Source organism: Rhinatrema bivittatum, unplaced genomic scaffold (genome assembly GCF_901001135.1).
Source record: "Rhinatrema bivittatum unplaced genomic scaffold, aRhiBiv1.1, whole genome shotgun sequence".
NCBI classification, from domain to species: Eukaryota; Metazoa; Chordata; class Amphibia; order Gymnophiona; family Rhinatrematidae; genus Rhinatrema; species Rhinatrema bivittatum.
The window spans coordinates 9,896-37,730 of NW_021821096.1; the positions used below are offsets into that span (position 1 = coordinate 9,896).

General features: G+C 47.8%; 1 protein-coding gene across 1 annotated transcript in view; it reads right to left on the reverse strand.

Moving 5' to 3' along the window:
* Positions 1 to 356: 356 nt before the first annotated feature.
* Positions 357 to 27,835, reverse strand: part of LOC115082450 (dynein heavy chain 12, axonemal-like) — a gene marked incomplete at its 3' end in the record, with an annotated part of 97,203 nt that continues 69,724 nt past the window's right edge. The window contains exons 5-6 of the mRNA XM_029586680.1: positions 19,782 to 19,901; positions 357 to 513 (exon numbers count right to left, since the gene is read on the reverse strand). Of these exons, the coding sequence (XP_029442540.1) occupies positions 357 to 513; positions 19,782 to 19,901 (277 nt within the window). The remainder of the gene's footprint in view (positions 514 to 19,781; positions 19,902 to 27,835) is intronic.

Below are 27,835 nucleotides of genomic sequence, written 5' to 3' on the forward strand. Positions count from 1 at the left end.
CAGGATGTAATCCTCATGAAACCCACCCGCCACCCCGCCGAGTTGGGTCCGAAACCATTTTATTTTATTTTTCACTCGTGCCTTTTGCTACAAACGAGCCTGAAGGGAGACCTCTGTGGCTACAGGGATTATGGCATGCTGGGCGTGTTCAGTGTGCCAGTCAAAAGTTCTAGAAACTTTGACAGAAGTTTTCTGTGACAGGGCTCCGTCTGATGACGTCACCCATATGTGAGGACTACATCCTGCTGTCCTGGGAGAACACCTGTTACAGATAAGCAACTCTGCTTTACCATTAATACAGTATTAGAATTATTATGTAATTTCTATCATAAATTAGATTTAAAAAAAGTAAATACCAGATTCAATCATTTCCATGACAACATCCCGAGCGTGCACATCAATGGTGACCAAAGCACCCAGAGTAGTTCGTGTTTGCTTGGACAATTTTCCTCTCACTAGTTCTACGATGTCATTAAGCTGAAGCTGAAGAATTTCATAGTAACCTTTTAAACCCTAGACAGAAACATAATATAGAAACATATATATTCACTGATGAAGAAAGTTGATGTAAAGTTACTCATTTTATAGACCCCATAAACAAACATCCTCAATGTTTAAATTACCAAAAGAATGCAGATAGAGATTTAGACTATTGTAAAACCTGTGTAGGAATGGGGTAGAAAAGTTATATTGAAAGAATATAAGAAATGCCATACTGGATCAGACCAAAGTCCATCAAACCCAGCATCTTGTTTCTAACCGTGGACATTCCAGGTCACAAGTACCCAGTAGGATCCCACAGAATAGATACAATTTTTCTTACTCATAATTAAGGATAAGCAGTGGCTTTCCCAAGTCTACATGACTAATAATGGGTTTATGGACTTTTCCTCCAGGAACATGTGTAAACCCTTTTTAAACCCAGCTTGGTTTCACCATAGTGGCGAAGCCAGAAGTGATTTTTTGTTGGGAGTAGGGGGAACCCAAGGTTAACATGGGTAGTCAGTAGGCAAAAAAAGACTGAGCACTACTAGTTGTACTCTTATTGATAAAATAATGCTTTAAAGTGTACCTGAAAATGGATTTCTAAATACCCTGCAATAGATATCATGCATCATAAGTAACAATTTTTTAAATATTTTAACTCAATTATTTCAAACACTTACCAAATTTAACATTCTTATTATTCTGTATTAATGTATTTTATATTTATTGAACTTTATAAATACACAATAAGAATATTATATAAATGCAATGCAAGAACCCATAACAGAAACTCAGATCCAATCATGTAGTAAAACAAATATTAAAATATTATTTTATGAATCCTCTTTCTAGAAAGGCAGAGAATATCATAACTACAATAAAATAACAATAATAATCATAAGAACTTAAGATTTGCAATGGCTGCAAAGCAGAACTAGGACAGTTTACATTATAGCCCAACATGCAAAAATTTTAGTCTAATTTTGGTGTCATTTCAGCAAAATGAAATCCCTCAACTGCTAAACACTTTCAGCTAGGCGTTGAAAGCATTGCTTGCACAAAAACAGCCCCATACACACGTATGTGGGCTGCGCATAAAGAATAAGGAGGCAGAAAAGGGGTGGAGCATGGGCGTTCCAGGGTGAAGCCAAGACTTACACATTTAACCCCGAATTTTGCAAAAGCTGAACATGGCAATGTGCCATGTTACTTGCGTAACTTTACTACTTGTCCCGATGAGGCGCAAGTCTGGAGATTTTGAACTAGAGGGGTCCTGAACACTGAGGGGGTGAAGGAAGGGAAAGAGAGAGTGAGAGAGAGACTCTGTTAGAGAGACAAAGTGATACTCTATGGGATAGATTTTAAAAAGTGTGCATGCGCACATGGACGTACAGATTTCATAACATGTGTGTGCTAGCGTGTGCATGTCATAAAATCCATGGGCTGTGCGCATGTGCGGGCCGCGCTCACAGAGGTGTGAAATTTAGTAAATTACGCATGGCAACGCAATCGGGCTTTCCCCAGTTCCCTCCCAGTCTGCTTCAGTTAAGGAGCGGACTGGGAGGGAACTTCCCTACCCCCATACCTAAACTCTCTCCCTCTCCCCCCCACCCCCTAAACCCATCGCAGCAACTTAAGGGTTTTCTGTTTTACTACTTACTGCTCCCCTGGAGTAAAAGTAGTTTGCACGCGCTGGCCATCTGCCAACGCATGCTTCCCCAGGACAGCGGCTAATGGCCGCTGTCCCGGCCGACCTCCATCCTGTCCCGTCCCGCCCCTCCCCACCCAGACCACGTCCCCGCGCCTGCTCCTTTTTCAGGGCCCGGCACTTGTGCGCATATCAGTACTTACGTGTGTGGCTGGGCCCTTTTGAAAATGCGCATGGCATGCGCAGGGCCCGGCCACGCGCATAAGTGCCAATTTTTATGCACGCAGCTGTTTTAAAATTCGGCCGTATATATTTCCAATTGTAAGAGGGGCACTTTCAACTCAACATGGATTTTGGGGGAGGGTCTGTAGAGCCTTGTAACACCGCTCCCCCTCCCAAAACCCACCCTAAGTTGAAAGTGCCCCTCTTACAGTGGTTGAGTGTCAGATTGTCTCTGACACAGATGCTCTCTCGCTCTCTCTTTCTCTCTCACTCTCTCTCTCTCTCAAATATGGTCACTTATGCGTGTAAAGGCACACCTACATGTGGCAGGGATATTTTAAATGATATGCTTGTACTTGTACACACAATATAAAATTAGACATATCTTTGCTCTCTGCCCAATATGCGTGTTTATGGGTGCATGTGCACGCCTTTAAAAATGTACTTGTTTGAGAAGTAATATAAACCTCTGCAAAAAACAGACACTTAGCTTTGCTATACCATACAAAAATAGAATTTAATCTTCGGACTCAAACAACAACCTTATCTATGAAAAAGCAGCAGTGCAAATATTATACTGTCATGACTCCTGCCCGCGAGTTTCCCCAGCGAGCAGGCCCCTCACCTCCCGAGCTGCCTTCTCCAATGCGGCACGGAGCCACCGCCACCGCCAAGTCTTCACCGCGGCAGGAGCCACGGACTTTAGCGTCGTCTTCACGGCCGGAGGCCGCAGACCCCAGTCTCGCCTGGCGGCCGGAGCCGCCTTCAAGTCCTCTTGCAGCAGCAGGAGCCGCTGACGAAGTCGGGGCCTGCTCCTCGGCCCAGCCCTGTGTATGTGATATTGTGCATTGACTTTCTGAAGTACCTTATCTCTGCTACATGCTGGAATGCGGCCAACACCCCAGACCCATTAGCTGATTGTTCTAATATATTCCCAAATCAGAAGCCCTGCACTTATCTAGAAATAACACTCTCAGTATGTTCTGATTGGTCAGTATGGAAGGTGTAAAAGGTTCTACACATTACTGGAACTTTGAGTGACTTGGTAATTATACATTTGTATGGACCTGTCGCTCCCTGGAACAAACTTATCTGTACTTTGTTCCAGTATCTGTCTCTATTCCCTTTGTCTCTGTCTTTCCCTAATAAAGTCTCAAAGTTAACTATTACAGCTGTGTTTTTCTTTAGAATAAACACCTGCCTCTGCTACGTCAACGTCAGTGCAGGGCCACTGTCCACGGTCCTGCACAACCTCCTGTTCCTCTCCCTAGGCGCGTGGCCGCACCTCCTGGCCAGATTTAAAGGGCCCACGGTCAGTTATGCCCGGGGCCCCACCTAAAGACTGTTTCCTGTATCAGCCCTATAAAAGGGCTGCTCCTGCATTCCACCTTCGCCTTGCATCGGAATTACTTCACTCCTGGAAGTCCCTATCTTCCAGCACTCCGTCAGGTCCTTCTTGTTCTTCTTGGAGCTCCATGTCTCGTCGGTTCTTGTGCCATGTCTTCGTCTCCTGAGGCCCTCATCCAGGTCTCTGATGTCTTGATGTTCCTAACATCCTCCATCTCTGCCCTCCAGATGTTCTTGAAGTCCTGATGTCCTCGATGACTAGAGGTCCTTTACGTACCTGATCTTCCTGATGTCTGTTCCTGCAATGTTCCAGCTCTCCCAGTTCTCCAGGTGGCCTCTCCGAGGGTAAATCCATTCCGTCCGGTTCCTGTTTCCGGTCACTGGAGCCCTTGTCAGCTGGATTCCGTTCCTGAGCCTGCCCCGCTCCCGCATGGTCCGTGACCAGCCTCCTTGGGCTGTGTAGGGTGCGTAGAGGACAGGGTGGTCCGTGACCAGCCTATTGGGTCCACCCTGAGTAGTGGGCTGTGTAGGGTGCCCTTAGGAACAGTGCTCTCCTGTCTTCGTCCAAGCATTCCGTCTTATCTGGATTTCCCAAGGTCCGTAAGAGTCATCCTTGCCTCGGACATTTCTCTTGCCTGGAGACTTCATCTTCACTTGTCTCAGATGACTTCTAAAACTGGAGCTTCCATCTCCCAAGCTTCAGCCCTTGTCCGCCCTCGTCTCGTGTCCGGCCTGCTGCTCCATGCCGATCCTATGCGGCAGGTCCGAAAGGGCTGGGAACGGTCGGAGGACTGTTCATATACCAACATCTTCTTGTTGGCTCCGGGAGCATGAAGGCCCGGCAGAGGGTAAGACCTTGTCTCTGCCATGCTGGGACACGCCGCCAACCCTAGGTTCGGTCCTAGATTCGTCTGGGGTTGGGCTGAGGCCCAAGGGCACATGAAAAAACCCAAACATAACATATACAAGGCCCTAGAATCATCTACTGTGATAATAAAACAAGCCAGACTGCTACAAATCCCTACAGAGATGCTAACTGAAATTCTGTACTTCAGTCACACACAAGCAGAACACAGATAGACTTTTAAGTAATACAGAAATAAGGGATTACAAATTAGAAACAGAAATATGCAGACAAAACTAAAATAGAAAGCCTGAGAAACCAGACTCTTGAATGCTGAAGAAAGTGCAAAATACAAAAATATAAGAAATGCACATTCCCAATAATGGCATATTCTATTTACTAAAAACTCAAAATCATTTTTGGTTTACTTTTCTGTCTGCTCTTTCTATTTTTCTAATTGATTGGTCTTTTTCAGAAAATAAATACAGTAAAAGAGACCATTTAAATCAAAATTTAAAAAATCATAAATTTGAAAAGGCATCAAGACCATGGAAAATTGGCTAAATGCTCATGTTAAACAATTTATACCAAGATCAAAATTTAGCAGCCTTTAACTGCACATTTTATATTTTTAATTGTAATTAATCCATCCTGAAACCATCATGTAAAGACCAAAGACTTATTCAATGAAAAGTTTTTGCAAAAGACATGTAGAGGTGAACATCAGTTTAACACCCAACTTCAAAGCATGTTCTCAAAAAAATGTACACTATCCTCAAAATCCAATTCACAAACAGGTTATAATATTTAGAGGATAATTTTTAAATAAATGTGTATGGTGGCATATATATATTATGTTAGGTTTTTAAATATAAAGCTTGGATTAATCATAATTCCACCCTAAATCACATGACTCATATGAAAAATTGCATATGAAATGTTAACACAGCTGAATCCCCCAGTCAGAAAAACACAATTCAATCAATAACAGCATTCAATCCAACAGATCCAATAGTATTTAGTTCTCGAATCCATCATTGTTCCATCTGTGATAATGTTGAGATTACTTACCTGATAATCTCCTTTTCCTTAGTGTAGACAGATGAACTCAGAACGAATGGGTATAGTATCCGCGTGCTAGCAGTTGGAGACGGATCTGACGTCAGCACGGGTGTATATATACCACCACAGGAAGCGTAGTAACTTAGTAATCTTCCTTGCAAAAGCTGTTATGGATGTGGGTACTGACGCTCAGTGAAAAGTGAAACAGGATTCCCCTGACCGATTGATAGTAGCTGGAGACCGCCAGCATTCCCAACCGGAAGGCGTTGACACCTGGTAGAGTGTACGCTTCTAATGGAAACAAATGACATGGCTTACCTTGAATCGGTGAAACCCATGTACACAGGCAGCTGGGCGGGATGCTGAGTCCATCTGTCTACACTAAGGAAAAGGAGATTATCAGGTAAGTAATCTCAACATTTCCTGGCGTGTAGCCAGATGGACTCAGAACGAATGGGATGTACAAAAGCTTTACTCCCAGCCTGGGCGGGAGGCTGCCTGAGGACCATCTAGGACCGCCCTCGCAAATGCTGAGTCCTCCCTAGCCTGGACATCCAGACGGTAGAACCTGGAGAAGGTATGGAGGGAGGACCATGTCGCCGCTTTACATATTTCTGCAGGCGACAGCATCCTGGATTCCGCCCAGGATGCCGCTTGTGCTCTGGTAGAATAAGCCTTGACTTGTAGAGGCGGAGACTTCCCAGCCTCCACATAAGCTGCTCTGATAACTTCTTTAATCCAGCGGGCGATGGTAGGCCGCGAGGCCGCTTCACCTTGCTTCGTCCCGCTGTGCAGGACGAACAGATGGTCCGTCTTTCATAGTTCTTGTGTCACTTCCAGATATCTGGGCAGCAATCTGCCAATGTCGAGATGGCGTAATAAACGCCCTTCTTCAGATTTCTTCAAACCCGCCATGGTAGGCAAGGATATGGTTTGGTTAAGATGAAACTGTGAAACCACTTTCGGTAGAAAGGAGGGAACAGTGCGAAGATGGATAGCCTCCAGAGGGATTCTGAGAAATGGATCCCGACAGGACAGTGTTTGTAGCTCTGAGATGCGGCGTGCTGAACATACAGCCAGCAAGAACACCATCTTCAAGGTTAGAGAACGGAGAGACAGTCCCCGAAGGGGTCTGAAGGTGGATCCCGCGAGGAAATCCAAAACAAGATTGAGGTTCCATAAGGGCACAGGCCACTTTAGTGGCGGACGAATATGCTTGACTCCTTGCAGGAAGCGAGAAACATCTGGGTGCTTGGCGATAGTCTTGCCATCTCTCCTGAGACCATAGCAAGACAGCGCAGCCACCTGGACCTTGATGGAGCTGAGGGAGAGACCCTTCTGAAGTCCATCCTGCAGGAAGTCCAACACAATAGGGATTGTGGTTGCCTGTGGGTTGGTGCCATGAGTGTCGCACCATGCTTCAAATACTCTCCAGATCCTTACCTAGATGAGGGATGTGGAAATCTTGCAAGCTCGGAGGTGTGTATCTATCACGGGCTCCGAATAACCTCTTTTCTTCAGTCTAGCCCTCTCAATGGCCAGACCGTAAGAGAGAATTGAGCTGGATCCTCGTGGAGGATGGGACCTTGACATAGAAGGTCCTGGAGAGGAGGCAGGGAAAGAGGCTCCCCTGCCAGTAGTCTTCTCATGTCCGCGTACCAGGGTCTTCTTGGCCAGTCTGGTGCTACTAGAAGAACTAGGCCCTGGTGTTTCTGAATCTTGTGGATGATGGCGCCCAGCAGAGGCCACGGAGGAAAGGCGTATAGCCGAGTCCCTAGAGGCCACGGCTGAACCAGGGCATCGATTCCGTGGGAGAATGGATCGCGCTTGCGGCTGAAGTATCTGGGTACTTCAGCATTAGACTTGTCCGCCAGTAAATCCATGTCCGGAATCCCCCAGTGATCCACAATCATCTGGAAGGCTATGGGTGACAGCTGCCACGCTCCCGGATTTAGACGTTCTCTGCTGAGGAAGTCTGCCGTGGTGTTGTCCTTCCCGGCAATGTGGATGGCGGAGATGTCCTGAAGATTCGCCTCCGCCCAAACCATCAGTGGGGCGATCTCCAGAGATACTTGTCGACTTCTGGTTCCGCCCTGACGATTGATGTATGCCACCGTGGTGGCGTTGTCGGACATCACTCTGACTGCTCTATTCTTCAGTTTGTGAGCAAATCGAAGGCAAGCCAATCGGACTGCCCGGGCCTCCAGACGGTTGATGTTCCACGCTGACTCTTCTCCGTGCCACCGCCTTTGTGCGGTGAGTCCTTCGCAGTGTGCTCCCCAGCCGCTCAGGCTGGCATCTGTGGTGAGCAGGGTCCACATTGGGGAGGACATCCTCGACCCCTTGCTCATGTGGTCGGACTGCAGCCACCACCGTAACTGTGTCCGGACTCTGGCAGGCAGAGGTAGGTGCATGGAATAGTTCCGTAGACGAGGGCTCCAGCGCGAGAGCAGGGAGTGTTGCAGAGGTCTCATATGGGCCCTTGCCCAAGGTACCACTTCCAGGGTGGATGCCATGAGACCGAGAACCTGCAGATAATCCCACGCTATGCGCCGACTGGCTCCCATCAAGTACTGGATACGCGTCTGAAGTTTCAACCTTCTTTTGGTAGTGAGACTGACGGTGTCTGCTTGTGTCGAACTGTGCTCCCAGGTTTTCCAGTGACTGGGAAGGCTGTAGGCAACTCTTGCTGAGGTTGATTACCCAGCCCAAGCTGTCCGATGACTCTCCTCTCGTGACTTTGCCCTGATCAGCCAATCGTCCAGGTAGGGATGGACCAGAATTCCTTCCCGCCTGAGGGCCGCTGCTACCACGACAACCACTTTGGTGAAGGTCCGCGGTGACGTGGCCAATCCGAAGGGCAGAGCCCGGAATTGGAAGTGGTGACTCAAAACCTTGAAGCGTAGGTAGCGCTGATGATCCGGATGGATCGGGACATGCAGGTAGGCTTTCGACAAGTCTAATGCCATGAGGAATTCTCCTGGCTGTACTGCGGTCTTGATGGAGCCCAGAGTTTCCATGCAAAACCTCGGGACCCGTAGGTATCGCTTGACGGACTTGAGGTCCAGTACAGGCCGAAAGGTGCCCCCTTTCTTGGGTACCATGAAATAAATGAAATAGTGTCCATAATTCACTTCCCAGGCAGGTACTGGGATGATAGCGTTCAAGGACAGGAGCCTCGCCAAGGTAGCTTCCAATGCTGCCTTCTTGTGTATGGGACATGACGATTCCACAAACTTGCCCGGAGGGAGATGATGAAAGTCCAGATAATATCCCTCTCGGATAATGGCGAGGACCCACTGGTCCGACGTGATCTCACCCATCTGGGGTAGAAGAGGGTTAACCTGCCCCCTATGGCTCCGTCCCCCAGATGAATCGGCGGATTCTCATTGGGAGGCGCGGCCGGGACCTGAGCCCGGGCCTGCTCCCCTCTTGCGCTGCTTGGTCCGAAAGGACTGATTCCTGGCCTGAGGACGTGGTGCCTGGTAGCGACTCCTGTAAGGAACAAAGCGCTGTGAACTCCTGCCCCTGGAGGGCCTTGGAAAGGCGCGCTGGCCCCTTCTGAACCGATCTTCCGGCAGTCTAGGCACTGGAGAGGCACCCCATGTACTGGCCAGTTTATCAAGGTCGCTGCCAAATAGGAAAGAGCCCTTAAAGGGCAATCTGGTGATGCGTGTCTTTGAAGGCGCATCAGCTGACCATCTCCGGATCCAGAGCTGCCTCCTGGCGGCTACGGAGGATGAGATCCCCTTAGCTGTTGTCCGGACTAGGTCTGATGCAGCATCCGTGAGGAACGAAAGAGCTGACTCCATATCAGCTGCTGGAGCGTTGTTCCTAACCTGTGACAAACAGGCACGCGTCACCACTGTGCAGCAGGTCGCGATCCGCAAAGATAGAGCTGCCACCTCAAAGGTCTGTTTCAGAATGGCGTCCAGTCGCCGGTCATGAGGCTCCTTGAGGGCCGTCCCCCCCTTCAACTGGAATGGTAGTGCGCTTGACCACAGCGCTAATCAAGGCGTCCTTCCAGCAGGGGGTTCTGCGCAGAGGGTACCGTAGCGCTGGGACCTGTAATATCCAACTCCGCCAGACACTGAGACACCAGGTCGGAGAGATCCTCCTTGGGGAAGAACCGCCTCATGGTTCTATATGGCTCAATCCCTGGGGGAAGCTCCCCCTCTTCCGGGAGTTCGGACTCGTCCGGTGAAACCTCCTGGTCCGACTGATCTGGACTGTCCAGCGGCGGAATGTCCCGCTCACGATAAGGGCGTGAGGGTCCAGGAACAGGACCCGCAGGAGCCGCCACCGCAGTGGCCGCCGCAGCAGCCGCCGCAGTCGCAGCCACCACAGGAACCGCAGCAACCGCCGGAACAACAGGAACAGCAGGAACCACAGGGCCTGGGCGGGAAGCCGTTTGCATCTGTACAAAGGCATGAATCCCCTTAAAGAGATCCACCCAGGAAATGGAAGCAGCCTCTAATCGCCGGGGTACAAGTTCCCCCAGGATTCCTGATTGGTCGAGACTGCCCGCTAAATCCGGGGTAGCCCCTGGGGAACTGTCAGCAAATCGTGGCTGAGACTGGTCCTGGCCTGAGGGTCCCACGGCCTCCTCACATTGGGCACATAGGGAGTCTGGCTCTTCACTGTGCATGGCTCTAAGCTGGCATGCAGAGCAGAGGCCAAGGGCTTTAATGCCTGAGGCAGGCGGCGCCGCCGCTGAAGACGCTGAGGCGTTCTGTTCCATTGAAAAGTATGCGCTGAATGAGAAGCGGCAATATTGTATGCTTAATAGAACAGGCGCACAATAGTATGCGGCAGCAATATGCGCTTAATACAACAGGCGCACAATAATAATATGCGGCAGCAATATGCGCTTAATACAACAGGCACAAAATAATAATATGCAATATGTTCACAGCAATAGGCGGCCATGAAAACAGCTCAATTGTATGCAATATGCTCTCAGCAATATGCAGTTAGCAATACACGCTCAATGGCATTCAATAAGCTCTCAGCAATAGGTGGTTAGCAATACACGCTCAATGGCATTCAATAAGCTCTCGGCAGTAAGCGGTTAGCAATACACGCTCTATGGCAGTCAATAGGCTCACAGCAATAAGCGGTTAGTAATACACGCTCAATGGCTTTCAATAGGCTCTCAGCAATAAGCGGTTAGGAATACACGCTCAATGGCATTCAATAGGCCCACAGCAACAAGCGGTTAGCAATACACGCTCAATGGCATTCAATATGCTCTCAGCAATAAGGCAATATACGCACAAGGAGGAATAGAGCCGCGCCTATTTACGGGCACTCAATACCTGAACAAGGCCCACAAAATGGCGCCCTCCACGGCGTGCCACGCCGCCGATCCTCTGTTCCTCGGAGACCAGAAATAAGAGATATACGCCTTACCTGATCCTCGGTGCTTCCCGGCTGGAACCCGGGCGGTCTCCGGCTGCGGGGGGAGAGGGCAAGTACCTTCACCGCCGCATTTGAGGATATGCACCCGCTGCCTCGTCCACGCCGGGACCGAGGCGCCTCGTATGCCTCACCCGAACCTCGCCCGAGGGCTATGTCCCTGCAGCGATTCGGCCACCGGACCGAGGACTTAGACCTCCGGGGGATCACGGAAATCACCCTGGGAAACTCTACTGGGGGAGGGACCTTAGGGTATCACTGCAGGAGTGCGGGGCTCGATGTTGTAAGAAAGTAGAAAGTAGAGATGTGAATCGTGTCCTCGATCGTCTTAACGATCGATTTCGGCTGGGAGGGGGAGGGAATCGTATTGTTGCCGTTTGGGTGTATAAACTATCGTGAAAAATCGTGAGCCGGCACACTAAACCCCCCTAAAACCCACCCCGACCCTTTAAATTAAATCCCCCACCCTCCCGAACCCCCCCCCCAAATGCTTTAAATTACCTGGGGATCCGGCGGTGGTCCAGAACGGCGGCGGTCCGGAACGGCCCCCTCAATAGAATCGTGTTGTCTTCAGCCGGCGCCATTTTTCAAAATGGCTGCCGCAAAATGGCGGCGGCCATAGACAAAAACGATTCGACACAGGAGGTCGTTCCGGACCCCCGCTGGACTTTTGGAAAGTCTTGTGGGGGTCAGGAGGCCCCCCCAAGCTGGCCAAAATTTTCCTGGGAGTCCAGCGGGGTTCCGGGAGCGATTTCTTGCCGCGAATCGTTTTCGTATGGAAAATGGCGCCGGCAGGAGATCGACTGCAGGAGGTCATTCAGCGGGGGTTCCGGACCGCCGCTGAACGACCTCCTGCAGTCGATCTCCTGCCGGCGCCATTTGCCGTACGAAAACGATTCGCGGCAAGAAATCGCTCCCGGAACCCCGCTGGACTCCCAGGAAAATTTTGGCCAGCTTGGGGGGGCCTCCTGACCCCCACAAGACTTGCCAAAAGTCCAGCGGGGGTCCGGAACGACCTCCTGCGTCGAATCGTTTTTGTCTATGGCCGCCGCCATTTTTGCGGCGGCCATTTTTAAAAATGGCGCCGGCTGAAGACAACACAATTCTATTGAGGGGGCCGTTCCGGACCGCCGCCGCTCTGGACCACCGTTGGATCCCCAGGTAATTTAAAGCATTGGGGGGGGGGGGGGTTCGGGAGGGTGGGGAATTTAATTTAAAGGGTCGGGGGTGGGTTTTAGGGGGTTTTAGTGTGCCGGTTTTCCTGCCCTCCCCCTTCCCCCGATTTACGATTTTTTAACGATAAATCTGGGGAATTGGTATTGTATCATGGCCCTAACGATTTTTTGACGATTTAAAATATATCGGACGATATTTTAAATCGTCAAAAAACGATTCACATCCCTAGTAGAAAGTAGAAAATAGAAAGTAGATTTGGAAAACATGCTCAGCGAGCGTGCAGGCTCTCCAAACTGCTTTGGAGACGGAAATTACTAAGTTGCTACGCTTCCTGTGGGGGTATATATACACCCGTGCTGACGTCAGATCTGTCTCCAACTGCTAGCACGCGGATACTATACTCATTCGTTCTGAGTCCATCTGGCTACACTCCAGGAAAACACCATTTCCTATCATCTTCATGCATCAAGAGCACAATATTGTCCAATATACCCCATAGCAGCTTATCAGAAGGGTATTTAGCTGCAATGAAATGATCAACAGCTTTCCAACTGGTGTTTCAACATATAGTTATAATGTTGTGTCATCCGTTTTCTAAAAGGTTGAGTAATCTTACCTAAATATAATAGGAACAAGGACTAATCATAAAATAAACCATGAAACAGTAAATCTCCGTTTAATTGGCTGTTGACCCTTAAGTTCAAAATGGATCCTTGTACAACTTGAGAATAAAAAGAACATCTAGTGCAAATAACAAAGCCTCTAGGTGTTAAATTGCTGTCAACATTATCTTTAGTAAAAGGATTCCAAGTATGAACGAATAAATCCTTCAAACTGCAGGCATGTTGAAAAGCAAAAAATTTGTGGGTGTAAAAATTGGATGGACAGATAGCACTGTCCAAAAACGTTTAATTTGATGTGCTTGCAAAGAAAATCCAACCAACAATCTTCAACCAACAAAAACAAAAACAACCAACACAAAAAACCCCCATCCCATGGTCAGATCACTCTCTGATAGTTACGGAATTATCAATAAAACAAATACAGACTCCCACTGTCACCAAATCCACTATCCAGTTCAGGAAACCTTGCTCCATGGAAACTCTCAGCAATAGCCTTTCCAAAGACCTAACTAACCTGGACCTCTCCAACGCTGACACTGCTATTAACTCTTGGCTAAATATCACGCACTCTATAGCAAACAAAATCTGCCCCACGTCGTCCAAAGTTATCAGCCCAACCCGCGCCAACAAAAAACCATGGTTTTCATCTGAATTAAGAAAACTCAAACAAGACTTGCAACACAAAGAACAACGATGGCGGAAGGATCCCTCCCCAACCTCTCATGCTTCCTACAAAACCACAATGATCTATTATAGGACCGCCATTCTTCGCACCAAACTGGATTTCTATGCCAAAAAAATACACGGCTTCTTGTACGACCCAAAAACCCTTTTCTCATACGTTGCAGCTCTTACCACCCCTGTTCCCCCCACCATCCCAGAAGAAGCAGCCCAAAACAAATCCACAGAGTTGGCAATCTTCTTCGACAGCAAAATTAAGAACTTACTTGCTCCTCTGGCATCATCCAACTCCACATCAAATACCTTGCCTCCACCTAGCCAAAACTACCCACCAACCATCCACCTACAGAAACTGGAATCCTTCGAACCCACATCATCCTTGGAAATCGAATCGATAATCAAGAATATGAAACCCTCATCGCACCCATTGGACCAAATACCTACCAAACTCCTTCTTACCATACCCAATACCATTGCTAAACCTCTGGCCGACATCATTAATTGCTCCCTCAGTCAAGGTTCAGTCCCTGACTCATTAAAAATTGCTTCTCTGAAACCCCTACTGAAAAAACCCAATCTGGACCCAGCCAACCCTGGAAATTTCCGCCCCATTGCAAATCTACCTTTCATAGCCAAGCTAATGGAGAAGTTAGTTAACACACGACTCACAGACTACCTGGACTCTCAACATCCTCGACACTTCCCAATTCGGATTCAGGAAATGCCTGAACACAGAATCTCTCCTTCTTTCACTAACAGACAACATCCTGATGGGCCTTGACAAAGGCCAATCATACCTTCTAGCCCTCCTCGACATTTCAGCCACTTTCGACACTGTAAATCATTCAATCCTCATCAACCATCTAAAGGAAATAGGCATTTCTGGATCTGCACTCCTCTGGTTCAAATCCTTTCTTTACAACAGGTACTACAAAGTCAAAATAAATGACAAAGAATCCCACCCAGTCCCTTCTAAACAAGGAGTACCACAGGATTCATCTCTCTCTCCTACCCTGTTTAATATTTATCTACTTCCGTTATGCCAATTACTCAACAGCCTCAACCTCACCCACTATATATATGCGGATGACGTGCAGATACTAATCCCCATCTCAGACCCCATCTCCACCACACTAAACTTCTGGAACAATTGCCTGCACTCCATAAACCGCCTTCTATCAAGTCTCAACCTGGTTCTCAATACATCCAAAACCGAACTCCTTGTCATCTCCCCCAGTGATAATAACCCTGTCGCCAACAACGCAACCATACCACTAGCAACCCAGGTGAGAGATCTTGGAGCAACCCTAGACTCAAGATTGAACTTTAAAAAGTTCATTAATACCACAACTAAAGAATGCTTCTTCAAGCTACAGGTCCTAAAACAACTAAGACCACTACTACACTTCCATGATTTCCGTTCAGTTCTTCAAGCCATTCTATTTTCTAAAATTGACTACTATAATGCACTACTACTCGGTCTCCCCGCCTCTTCCACTAAACCTCTACAGATGCTACAAAATGCAGCGGCTAGGATCCTTACAAACTCACGTCGTAAGGACCACATCACTCCAGTCCTAAAAATCCTACACTGGCTTCCTATCCACTATAGAATACTTTTCAAGACTCTTACTATTATCCACAAATCGGTCTACCAACAATCCTCACTCCAACTCTCCATCCCGCTGGAACTTCATGCCTCCACAAAGCCGATCAGATCAGCATACAAAGGCTCTCTCCAGGCTCCCCCAAGCAAATCCTTGGTCCACAGCTCCATTCATAAACGAGCACTTTCGACAACGGGTCCACTCCATTGGAATTCTCTTCCCCCTGATATACACCAGGAACAATGCCACCTATCCTTCAGAAAGAAACTGAAAACCTGGCTGTTCGCCCAAGCATACAGCTGAAGAAGCCTCTTTCAACCTTTATTAACTCTCTCACATAACCACCCTCTCACTATTCCCTCCCCCCCCCACACGTTACCTCCCCTGCTCTTCCTTCCTCTGGAAATGTTATGATAACACCTGCCTGAGATAACTCTCCAGCCGAATTCAGCAACCTTATGTTAATTTCCATTTGTTAATTTACTTTTGTCTCGTTACCATTTTGGTACTCTCCAGTTGTATTATTTTGAAATCTTTCCTTTCTTCCAAAGCCCATGTTTATTCCCCTTGTTCAATGTAACTTTTACCTTCTATATATATTGTTAATTGGTTTTCCCCTAGTTTCATTGTAAACCGGTACGATAAGACCTCGTCTTGAGCATCGGTATATTAAAAGAATTTAAATAATAAAATAAATAAATAAATAATCTTGTTTTTTCCACTTTCCTCTTTTCTTATTCTGTTTCTTCTCTCTCCCATCTTCTTCCCTTCCTCCCTCATTCATATGTATACAGGCTCTCACTCTCACATGCTCTCTCTCTCTCAGGTTCCATCACACACACAAACACACATAAGCTCTCACTCTCACATGCTCCCCACCACACACACACAATCTCTCTCTCTCGCTCTCACAGGCTCCCCCACACCCAAAACCTCTCATTCTCACAGGTTCCCCCCATACATGCACACAAAGTTCTCGCTGTTACAGGCTCACACATATAGACCCATATTCAGGTTCTCTTACAGGCTCCTATTCATAAGAACATAAGAACATAAGAAAATGCCATACTGGGTCAGACCAAGGGTCCATCAAGCCCAGCATCCTGTTTCCAACAGTGGCCAATCCAGGCCATAAGAACCTGGCAAGTACCCAAAAACTAATTCTATTCCATGTTACCATTGCTAATGGCAGTGGCTATTCTCTAAGGGGTAGATTTTAAAAAATTGCGCGATCGCTTACTTTTGTTCGCGCACTAGGCGCGAACAAAAGTACGCTGGATTTTATAAGATAACGCGCGTATCTTATAAAATCCGGGGTCAGCGCGCGCAAGGGGGTGCACATTTGTGCAACCTGCACGCGCCGAGCCCAGCGCGCGCTGCCTGTTCCCTCCGAGGCCGCTCCGATTTCGGAGCGGCCTCGGAGGGAACTTTCCTTCGCCCTCCCCCCACCTTCCCCTCCCTCCCCCCATGGCCCTATCTAAACCCCCCCCTTACCTTTGTTGGCAGATTACGCCTGCTAAAAGCAGACGTAAATCTGCGCGTGCCATCACCCGACCCGGGGGCTGGTCCGAAGGCCTCGCCCACGCCCCCGGGCCCGCCCCCGAAACGCCACGTCGTTTTGGGAACACCCCCTCCCCGCTCCTTTTAGAAAGCCCCGGGACTTACGCGTGTCCCGGGGCTCTGCGCGTGCCGGCGGCCTATGCAAAATAGGCGCGCCAGCGTGCAGGGCTTTTTAAATCCGCCCCTAAGTGAACTTGATAGCAGGTAATGGACTTCTCCTCCAAGAACGTATCCAATCCTTTTTTAAACACAGCTATACTAACTGCACTAACCACATCGTCTGGCAACAAATTCCAGAGTTTAATTGTGCGTTGAGTAAAAAGAACTTTCTCCAATTATTTTTAAATGTGCCCCATGCTAACTTCATGGAGTGCCCCCTAGTCTTTCTACACAAACTCAGGCTTTCTCAGAGGTTCCGCCCCCCCTCACACACACAAACAGGCTATCTCTCTCACAGGTTCTCCCCAACAAACACACACAGGCTCTTACTATGTCAGGCTCACACACACACACAGGCTCCCATTCCCATATGCTCGTACATGCACAGGCTCCCACTCCCACACACACTTTCTCAGGGCCTCTTTTTCAGCCACCATCAGACCCCTTCTTCAGCCAATGACAGATGGGATCCGCGGTGGACATACTGCAGGGTCTCTTCTGCTCCTGCAGGATGAGATCCACAGATGTCATGCTGTAATGCCTCTTCTTCCAATGTCAGGCAATCTGAGCCCAAATGAGTGGTCCTTCCACCCAAGGCTATGCCACTGTTTCATCATATCCTCCAAGTCTTCTGAGTATCCTGAGTCCTTGTCTGAGTATCCAAGTCTTGGTCTGAGTCTCCTGAGTATCCTAGTCTTCATCTGAGTCTCCTGAGTATCCAAATCCACGTCTGAATCTTTGTGTTCCTGCCCTCAGCTTCCGTCTGGCCTCACGCACTCGTCGTTCCCAAGCGACGGGTCCAGAAGGGCTATCAAGTGGCCGGAGGGCTACTCTCGAGACCAGCATTGCGTTGCTGGGTCTCATTGGTGCGTGTAGGTCCAGTGGAGGGCTTAGCCTGCCTTGATCCTGTTCCGGTTAATCCTCGCCTTGTCTTCAGTCCAGCCTTACTCCTGCTCCACCCGTGCTCGTTTCTGCTCACCTCTCATGGTGAATCTTGGGGCTCCTCCCTGAGCTGTGCTGTGATCCAAGGGCTCACATCCTCCCTAGAGTTGGACCACGCCTCCACACTCCTAACAGGGCTGAAGGGCGCACTCTGCAACAGATTTACACACATAAAAATTGACTTATGAGGGGCAAATGTGTGTAAAGTTTGTGGGTAAAGTCTCCACGTATATATTTTTTAAGTTAGATATAAAAATGTAAAAGTATAGCAGTTGCACACTACTTATCCAGATAAAATCCGATTTATCCAGCTAAATCATGAAAGTAGAACTTATCTGGATAAGATCTGACTTATCTGGCTAAATAGCAGCAAAGTCGCTACATATCTGGATAAGTCTTACAATGCTATTTATCCGGCTTGCAGGGTCATTCATCAAAATGCATTATGGCGTTAATGCATGCGATAATGCTTTAACGCGTGTGTTAACACCATAACGCATCTGATAATAATAGTAGCACATGGCGCAAATGCAAATTTTTGGAAGGGATGAAATCAGGGTGGAGTTTGGGCAGGATTTATGAAAATGAGGGGCAATATCGCACCATGTGATAGCATAACACATGCTATCACACAGATTTAATACCAGAAATAACCACCTTTTTTTCTGGCATTAAGCTGTGCAATATGCCCAAACTGGCCATAACACATTTTGTGATAAATTTTTAGAATTGCATTCCTGGGCTTGGGAGGAGAGAGGGGGAGAAGAGGGTGTGGGGGTGGGAGTGGAGTGTGGAGAGAGAGAGAGAGCGCGAGCCTCTGGGGAAGCCCCCACGGTGTGCAACTATTTATATCTCTGTAGGAGGGCCATCTATTAGCTCGAGGTGAAGTGTTGGTGATGGTTTAGGGGTAGATTTTCAAAGAGTTACGCGTGTAAGATACGCGTGTAACCCCCAAAAACCTATCCCTGCGCGCACCGAGCCTATTTTGCATAGGCTCGGCAGCACGCGCAAGCTCTGGGACACGTGTATAGGCTTTAAAAAATGGGCGGGCCAGGGGCGTGGTGGTGGTTCGGGGCGTGCTGGGGGCATGGCAGCGGTTCGAGGGCGGGCAAGAATCCTCCTCATTCTACATGAGAAATTGACCCCTAAACCTAAACCACCACCAACACCTCACCTCGAGCTATTAGATGGCCCTCCTATGGTGATGTAAGTACTTGACTACTATGCAACCTTTGTAGATAGTCTCTCTCTCTCTCTCAGTCTCTCTCTCACAGGAATTATCACAGGGTGCAATAAGTTTATTGCATTACTACCAATGAAAAGCAGTATGTTATCACATGGTGCAGTAATTTCCATAAATACACCTCTTTTTCATAGCATGGGCATTATCCATGCATTATTAACTCATTTTGATGAACCTAGGGGTAAGTAAGATAGCAGCATAAGTCTAAAAAGCACTACTTATCTGCACCCCATAAATGACACCAAACAACAAAACATTGTTTAGCATTTTTAACAAGAATTATAAAAGCTAATAACAGAAGCATCTAAAAATGTTTTTATTACTTCTGTTGATATTACCAAAGAAAAATATTACTTATCATAATTCAAATATGTTTATTACAAATTGATATACCACAATTTATAGACACAATTGCAGTTTACACAGTAAATGCATACATATTGAAAATAAACACATAAATCATGATTATATAGATGAAAATGAAAAACAAACATAAAATCATAATAAATATTTTTTTAAAACATTTAAAAAAAAACCCTTGATGGTTAATATCAATGTATGGTTATTGTTAATCATTAAAATAAAAAGGTAATTATTGACCAGAACAAAGAATAATTTTATCATTGATATCTGTCTTGAAACAACATGACAGCACATTTCAAAAGTGGACACATGGTGTGAGATAATTTATTGTTCTTAAAACAAAATGACAACTTGAGACTCAATTATAATAAAAAAGTACAGGAAATATGCTTTATAGTACCTCTGATTCACTGCAGATGGCTTCAGTAACCTCAGTTGTCCAGAACATTTGAGAGACACATAATACCACCTGCCCAGGCCACTCTCTTACCCAATCTTTTCTTGGTGTCTCAGGATAAGCCTGAAGAAGAAAATATATACAAATAATATTCAAAAGCCAGAAAATTCTGTAGGAAAATGCAGAGAATTTCTGTTCTACCATTAAGGGATTTTGTGCATTGCAAATGCACGATTTCAGAAAAATACTAAATTTCATATACATAATTTAGAACTATTTAGAATGTGTTCATTACGGTTACAAGAAAACTATAAAAATGCATTTTGGTTGTGTTTGCTAGTAGACAAAGAGAGAGTAATTGTCAAACATGCTACATATGTGCATGTTACACCAATCTTCAAAGTGAACTTACACGCATAAATTTGCTTTGAAAATTATCCACCAAATCTACCCTACAGAAATTACACCTGTTATTTGGTGTGCACAAAATTATTCAGATGATTTATGCGTAGATGGTCAAATTTTACAAAGTACGCACCTCAGCTCAGTGCAGGTAAACTTATTAGCAAACATAACATATATGTATAAGTTTACACATATGTAGGGCAGGGAATTTTTTAAAAAGTAATTTCTGCATGTGAAACTTAGCCCCTAAAAATTGTTACCATTTATTTCAATGTTGAGCTGAAGTAGGGTCACTTCTTTCATTTGGTGACCTAGGCAGTTGCCTAAGGCACCAAAATAATATTTTGGGGGTCAAAAACCCTGGAAACCTCCAGGTGCCACCTACCTACCTTTAAGGCATGGCATCACAAGAAAGAGAAGGAAATGGATGCAGGGTAGATGTGTGTGTATGTCTGGGGTGGGGAGTTAGAAAGAAGAAGCTGGGTGGGTGGGGAAGTTGTAGACAGTAGGTGCTGGGCAGATGGAAGACAAGATGAGGGTGAGGTGGAGAGAGAAAGAAAGAAAATTCTAGGCAGATGTGCAAGGGGGAGGGCGTAACATTAAAAGTTTGCCTAGGGTGCCTAATACCCTTGCGCCAGCCCTGATCGAATGGTACTGCTTCAGGAGACCTAGTTTCAATTCCTAAGCTCACTTTCTGCTCCTTAGCCAGTAGATAAAGAGAATGTTGCAGAGACAGCATTCATTTCATTTATTTACATTTAATCATTGCCTCTATAATTTACTTGAGGAAATTTTAAATTAAAACATAATTAAACAAAAGCAACCACATATATATCAAAATACATTAGAACATATATATCAATATTGCATAAATTCATGCCTATTTCTTCCATTTTAAAATCCAGGTGCGTGCCAAAATCAGGAGATGAGTGTGCACGTAGGAGATGTGTGTGTCTACCCAATTTATAAAGTTGGGGGGTGATTGCGCCGATGCGTACACATCTCACATCAGAGAAAAAGGGTGTGGTGTGGGTGAGCCATGGACATTCCGGGGCAAGGCATGGGTATTCCAGAGCAGGGCCAAGAGAGAAGTGCATGCAAGTATTTTCATGCCTGGGCAGGCATCCATGTCCAGTGCTGCATAACTTTACTTCTACTATGGAGGAGCTGTAAGTTAAAAACAAAAACAAACAAACAAAGCAAAACCCAAACCAGGCATCCTTGAGTGTTTTAAGGGATTTTGTGTAACTGGGGGGACTACAGGTTAAAGAACCAAGAGGGGTTTGGCAAAGCTAGCTCTAGACTAAGTGAACTGGTGGTCAAACTGGTGAAACCGGTTATGGTGTGGATACAATCCTGTTATAAAATTCCCTCAATTGTGCAGCTCATACCCAACTGCAGCTGTGTGCAACCACTTGCAAAATTGGGGGCACAGATACACGTGCCCTGGCTATTTTATAACATAGCACACGTATAAAATTGTTGCAACCCTGGGAGTGCGCCAACGCACACGTATCAATGTGTGCCTATACGCCCCTTTGAAATTTACTATCAATGGTTATGTCTATTTATCATAAAAGAAACCCACATACAGATATCAATATCTACCCAAACAACTTTTATCGTTAGTTCCTCAAATACCTGGCGAAATAGCCAAGTCTTCATGTTTTGCAATAGTGTAAATAGTCCTTCTGGAGCCCAGCCTCCACTAGAAGACAGCAATGGAGCAATAATTAAGAAGGAAAAATTTAAGCTTACCTGCTAATTTCCTTTCCTTTAAACCTGCTACACCAGTCCAGAATGATCGGGGTTATGCTCCCTTCCAGCAGACTGAGGCAGAGCACATAATAAATGAAAGATTGCAAATCACCAGAAACAGGTCTCCAATTTCATTTTTGATTACCATCTGGTCCTAGTGATTTGTTATTCTCAGAGGACAAGCAGAATGATAGTCCTCACACATGGGCGACATCAGTAGTTGGAGCCCCAAAACAGAAAACATATGTCAACGTTTCTAGAACTTTGACTAAGCACATTGAGCATGCTCAGCATTCCCTATACCACTCATTCACGTGGGGTCCCTCTCCAGTCACTTTTTTTCCTCAGAGCTGTAAGGCTTGCGGTGTGAGTGAGCTCACTTTTGGCATTTTGGCCTCGTGGAAAACTTTCCTTTTCTTGCGTTTTTTGCGGGATTATTTGCGTTATTCTGTCACCAGGTCCCTCTCGGTGCCTTCCCATAGTGTTCCTAGTCAGGGTTTTCAGCAATTCTGGTAAGTTTCCTTTCTCAGTCAATTCCCCGTGGTGGCGGTGCCTCGGTGCCTGCTGGCCATCGACACCTGCTGCCATAGTTTTCGGTGTGCACTAATTTTGTTTCATCTGACATGGCCATGTCCGGTTTTCAGCAATGCACCCGGTGCCTGAGGACCAAATCCATCACTGAAACTGATATATATGTGTGCCTGAAGTCTGAAATCAACAAAGAGATGCTGGCTTAGGCCAAGCTGCAAAGGAGTCTAGGTACCTGAAACTCTGTCATAAGGACCTCAGACTGACCCTAGAATGAAGACTCTGGGAGACATCTGGAATGCATTTGGAGCTGCTCAGAACTTATGACAGGGTCATGAGGTTACAAAGAGCACATGGTGGAGGCCACGTTCTCACAGAATACCGGCTCGACTGAGGGGCCCTAGTGAAATCAGAGAGTCCTGGAGATGCCCCTGAGATTAAGAGAATGAAAGACTGACAGGACAAAGAGCTAACAGAAGATTGACAATAAGCGGCAGGCATGTGGGTCTCAACTAGGCCTTAATTGGGCCTCAAGGTGGGAGGTGGGACAGGGCAACTTAGATTCAACTTATCTTGTTTTAACACAAGACACGTGGTACATGATGATCCCATTTCATGGATTCCTATTAGGGACTATTGTATGTTTTACCTATAAAAAAACAGCACTCACTGACATATGGGGAGACACACAGGAATAGCTCTGTAAATATGGAGCTATTACTCCGTGTCTTCCAGATGTCCCCTAATTGCTTTTTGATATGCAATAAAAAAACTTACATTTGTTTCTATTAAATCTGGTATGGTACCTCTGTGTTCTTGGGGCAGCACCGTTAAGCTGATTTTAAAACTCTATAAAACGCATGAGATATGTGCCCTCTGTCTGGGGGCATCACATAACGCTGAAGTTGTGCTTATGCACCCAGATGACCCTGAAGAGGCATCAGCTTTGACTCGACAAGATGGAATAGCTCTTCAGGTCGAAGAAGTCTGAAGCATTGGCGGCATCAGCATTGAAGGACCAGGGAGCCGCATGGATGGCCACTGAGCCATCAACATTGGCGGGACCGTTGGTTCTGTCTGTGCTGTTGGCAGAAAGGGGCACTGGAGACCTACCATCATCGATCTCCTCCAGGCTGAGGACATAGGGTTCTTCATCATTGGCCTTGGCACCAGTAAAGGATTGTGCCGAGCATCGAGGAAAACTGAAGAAGCATCGGCACCAGTCCCTGTTGATGTACGGTGCCGGGCCAGGGGATGCGCACTGGCTCATGCCACGAAGCACCATAGTGACCCCACGGTGAGGAGTGACAATCCTCCATCAGTGCCAGGGGTCCGCGAATTCTCCACCAGTCCTGATGCCAGTCACCAATCTGCCTCATGGGTCTGAAGAACATCTGGCCACCCCTCCTTCCTCCCAGTGTTGGCATTGTCAACGTTTGAGGAGGAGCAAGAGCGGTGAGTCTAGGTGGTGGTGGAGCAGGCGCTGCAGGGCTTCGGTCCTGTGGCACTGACGGCACAAATCTTGGTGACGCCCATCCTCATACCACTACTGGAGAAGCTCAATATGCTCATTGGTGCGTTACCAACCCAGCTGGTGTTGGTACCTGGCACAGCATCGGTGCACAGTGGACATCAAGGCCTCCCCCTACCAATATGGTTGTTGGGTGCTCCTAGGAGGAAGCTCTACGTGGGCTGGCAAAGACGCCGAGACCTGAAGTCCCCCATCCAGTTTTACCAGCGCATGCACCTCTGACAAAAGCCGAGCACCTAGGGCCCCATCCCCTGTGGCTTACAGTGAAGATGAGCACCTCTATGACCCCTGGGGGGGGGGGGGGGATGATGCTTTGGAGTCCTCCTCTGAGGGCTCCGTCTCCCATCAGACTCTTCTCCTCCAGAGGAGTGAAGGAAGTCTCCACCTGAAGACTTGACCTTTGCAGGGTTTGTGAGGGTGAAGGCAGAAGCCATCCCATTTCAGTTGTTAATGGAGGACGCCAGGCACAAAATACTTGAGATCTTCCAGTTTGTAGAGCCTCCTAAGGAGATTGTGACAGTCCTAGTACACAAGATCCTAAGGAGCTACTGCTGAGAATATGGGAACACTCCCTCACAGTGTCACCCGTTAATAAGAAAGCAGCCGGGGTCTACCTTGTTCAGAAGGCTGACGGATTCGATAAGTGTCAGCTGCCTCACCAGTTGGTGGTGGTTGAATCTGCCCTCAAGAGGGCCAAGCATTCTCAGACTCATTCCTCGGTGCCCCAGAGAAGGACCATAGAGCAATGGATGCTCTTGGGAGGAAGGTGTTCCAAAGTATTTCGCTCATTGCACGCATTGCTGCCTACCATTCTATATGAGCCAGTATTCACAGGACATCTGGAAGCAGGTGCAGGAGGTGGCCAAGCAGCTGCCTCTACAGCAGCAGGGCACCCTAATGTCGCTGTTGCATAAGGGCCTGGACTGTGGAAAACACAAGGTCTGAGCGACCTTCAGTGTTTTCAAGACAGCATCTTAGGTCTCTGCAGCAGGAATCAGTGCCCACAGAAAAGGCATGGCTATTGGCCTTGGATCTCTGACCAGAGGTACAGGAACGATTCGTCAACGTGCCGTGTACTGGGGAGAATCTCTTCAGAGACAGAGTGAGGGACGCTGTGGCCCAACTTCGAGATCATCATGAAACCCTCCAACAACTCTTCGCCAACACTCTGGACCCATCCTCCTCTTCTAGGAGGCTGGCAAGACAGGGACAGAGGAAGTCTTTTGCCAAATTAAGTATAATCCTACGCCCCCTTGCTCCCGTCAATACCAAAGCGCCCGCTGTTACACAGGAGGTGGAGTCTTGGGCCAAGGTGGGATTAACGCTACCTGTAGGGGAGGCCCTATGGGTCCCCACCGTCGGCAGGTGGAGCTGGCTGACTGACAGAGGGCGGCTGCAGCTTCGCCAATACCAATCCTCATTCCCCACGGGTTGAGCCTTTGGGTACTAAGGCTGGCTGGAGTAAGGTGGGCCTCCGTCCGTGGTCTTCAAGGAGATGATAAGGAGGTCAGCCAGGAGACAGCAACAGCAGGACTGGAGAGTCTATATTGGACAAGGTAGAGTCCCGGTGACCCGGGCACCAACAGGAACAAGAGTCAAACAGAGGACGCCCGAGTGTAAGCAGGCTGAAGTCTGAAAGGCCAAGCCCAGGACTTAGACTGTAGAGGCACCGAGGAACAGGCTGAAGTCAGGGCAGGTGGCAGACAAGAAGCAGTGGCAAGGCAAGGCAGAGCTCAGGACCAGGAAATGATCAGTAGCATGGTCAGGCAAAGCAGAGGTCTGGACTAGGAGATGATCAGCAGTGTGGTCAGGCGAAGCAGAGGTCTGGACTAGGAGATGATCAGCAGTATGGTCAGACAAAGGAGAGGTCTGGACTAGGTGATGATCAGTAGCATTGTCAGGCAAAGCAGAAGTCTGGACTAGGAGATAATCAGTAGCGTGGTCAGGCAAAACAGAGGTCTGGACTAGGAGATGATCAGTAACGTGGTCAAGCGAAGCAGAGGTCTGGACTAGGAGATGATCAGTAGCGTGGTCAGGCGAAGCAGAGGTCTGGACTAGAAGATAATCAGTAGCGTGGTCAGGCGAAGCAGAGGTCTGGACTAGGAGATAATCAGTAGCGTGGTCAGGCAAAGCAGAGGTCTAGACTAGGAGATGATCAGTAACGTGGTCAGGCGAAGCAGAGGTCTGGACTAGGAGATAATCAGTAGTGTGGTCAGGCAAAGCAGTGGTAGGGTCCAGGAGAAGATCAATGGCGTAATCGGCAAAGCAGTATTCGGGTCCAGGAGAAGATCAATGGCATGGTCAGGCAAAGCAGTGGTCGGGTTCAGGAGAAGATCAGTCCATAGGAACAGCTGAGTAGCATGAAGCACAGAAACCAGAAGACGACGAAACCAGGATCAGGAACACGGAAGGAACAGGAACCAGGAACACGAGGAAATCACCAAGGAGGCAACGAATTACACGTCCAGCGTGGAGACCTATTGCAAAGACGACTAACAGGAGCTGAGCCCGGCCTTATATACCGGAGCTCAGTGACGTCATTATCCAGGGCCGCGGGTTGGATTCCCACCGCGGCCCCTTTAAAAGAAACAGAGATGAGCGCACACATGCCTAGGGAGGGGCATGGTGCAGGACAGCGGCGTCTCTCTGCAGACCATGTGGAAAGGCCAGCCGCGGAGGACAGGAGTCAGCTGTGGAGACAGGAGCGCCGGGGACAGCCGAGGACAGACAAGGCAGCCCACAGCCACGAGGGAAGTGGAGCCAGACACTGGAGCACGCAGAAGAGGGTAAGAGGGCCTGGCCGATGGCCTGCCACAGCCAGTACATGCAACAGTACCCCCCCACACACACACACACACACACACACACCTTACGTCCCCCTCTTGGAGGCCTTGGTTTGCCTGGAGGGCACGATGAAACTGTAGGAAGAGGTTCGTATCCAGGATGTTATGAGTTGGCTCCCATGAATTTTCTTCTGGGCTATACCCCTCCCAGGAAAGGAGGTATTCCCACCAGCGGCCCCTACGGCAGACATCAAGGACTTCATGGACCTTGTAGGTGGTGTCGGACTCCGCCACCAGCTGGGAAGGTTTGGGAACCTTACACAAAGGCCAAGAGAGGATTACTGGCTTCAAACGTGGCACATGCAAAGTGTTGTGAATTCCCAAATTTGGCGACAGCTGACGCTGCTAAGTAACCGGTCCGACACAACGGATGACTGGAAAAGGTCCGATGTATCTTGGTGCGAACCTTTGGGAAGGTATCTTAAGACGAATGTATCATGTATTGAACCAGACATTTTGGCCAGGAAGAAACTCAGGAGCAGAGCGTCGATGAGTATCCGCGGACTTCTTAGCCCAGATAGCGGCTTGGCACAGGCAAAGGTTCGTCTGATTCCAGAGAGCCTTGAGGGCATCTGCAGTAGCTTGTGTGGCTGGAGAAGGTACTGACAGCGGTATGGGTAAAGATGGCCGGGGCTGCTTACCATAGGCAATGGAGAATGCGATGTACCTGTGGCAGCAGCAATATGGGAGTTGTGGGAGAACTCCTCCTAAGGAAGAAGTTCTGATCAGTTGTCTTGCCGATTGTTTATGTAGGCGCGAAGAAAGGCCTTCAAAGAATGATACATACGTTCAGCTTGACCATTGGCCTGTGGATGGTAAGCTGTGATGAGGCTGATGTTGATGTCAAACTTACTACAAAGAGCGCACCAGTAGCGGGCGACAAACTGGGGACCTCTGTCCGAGACGATGTCCTTAGGTAAGCCATGCAGACAGAATATATGAAGAAAGAACAGGCATGCCAATTCTGGAGCAGAAGGTAAGCCTGGCAATGG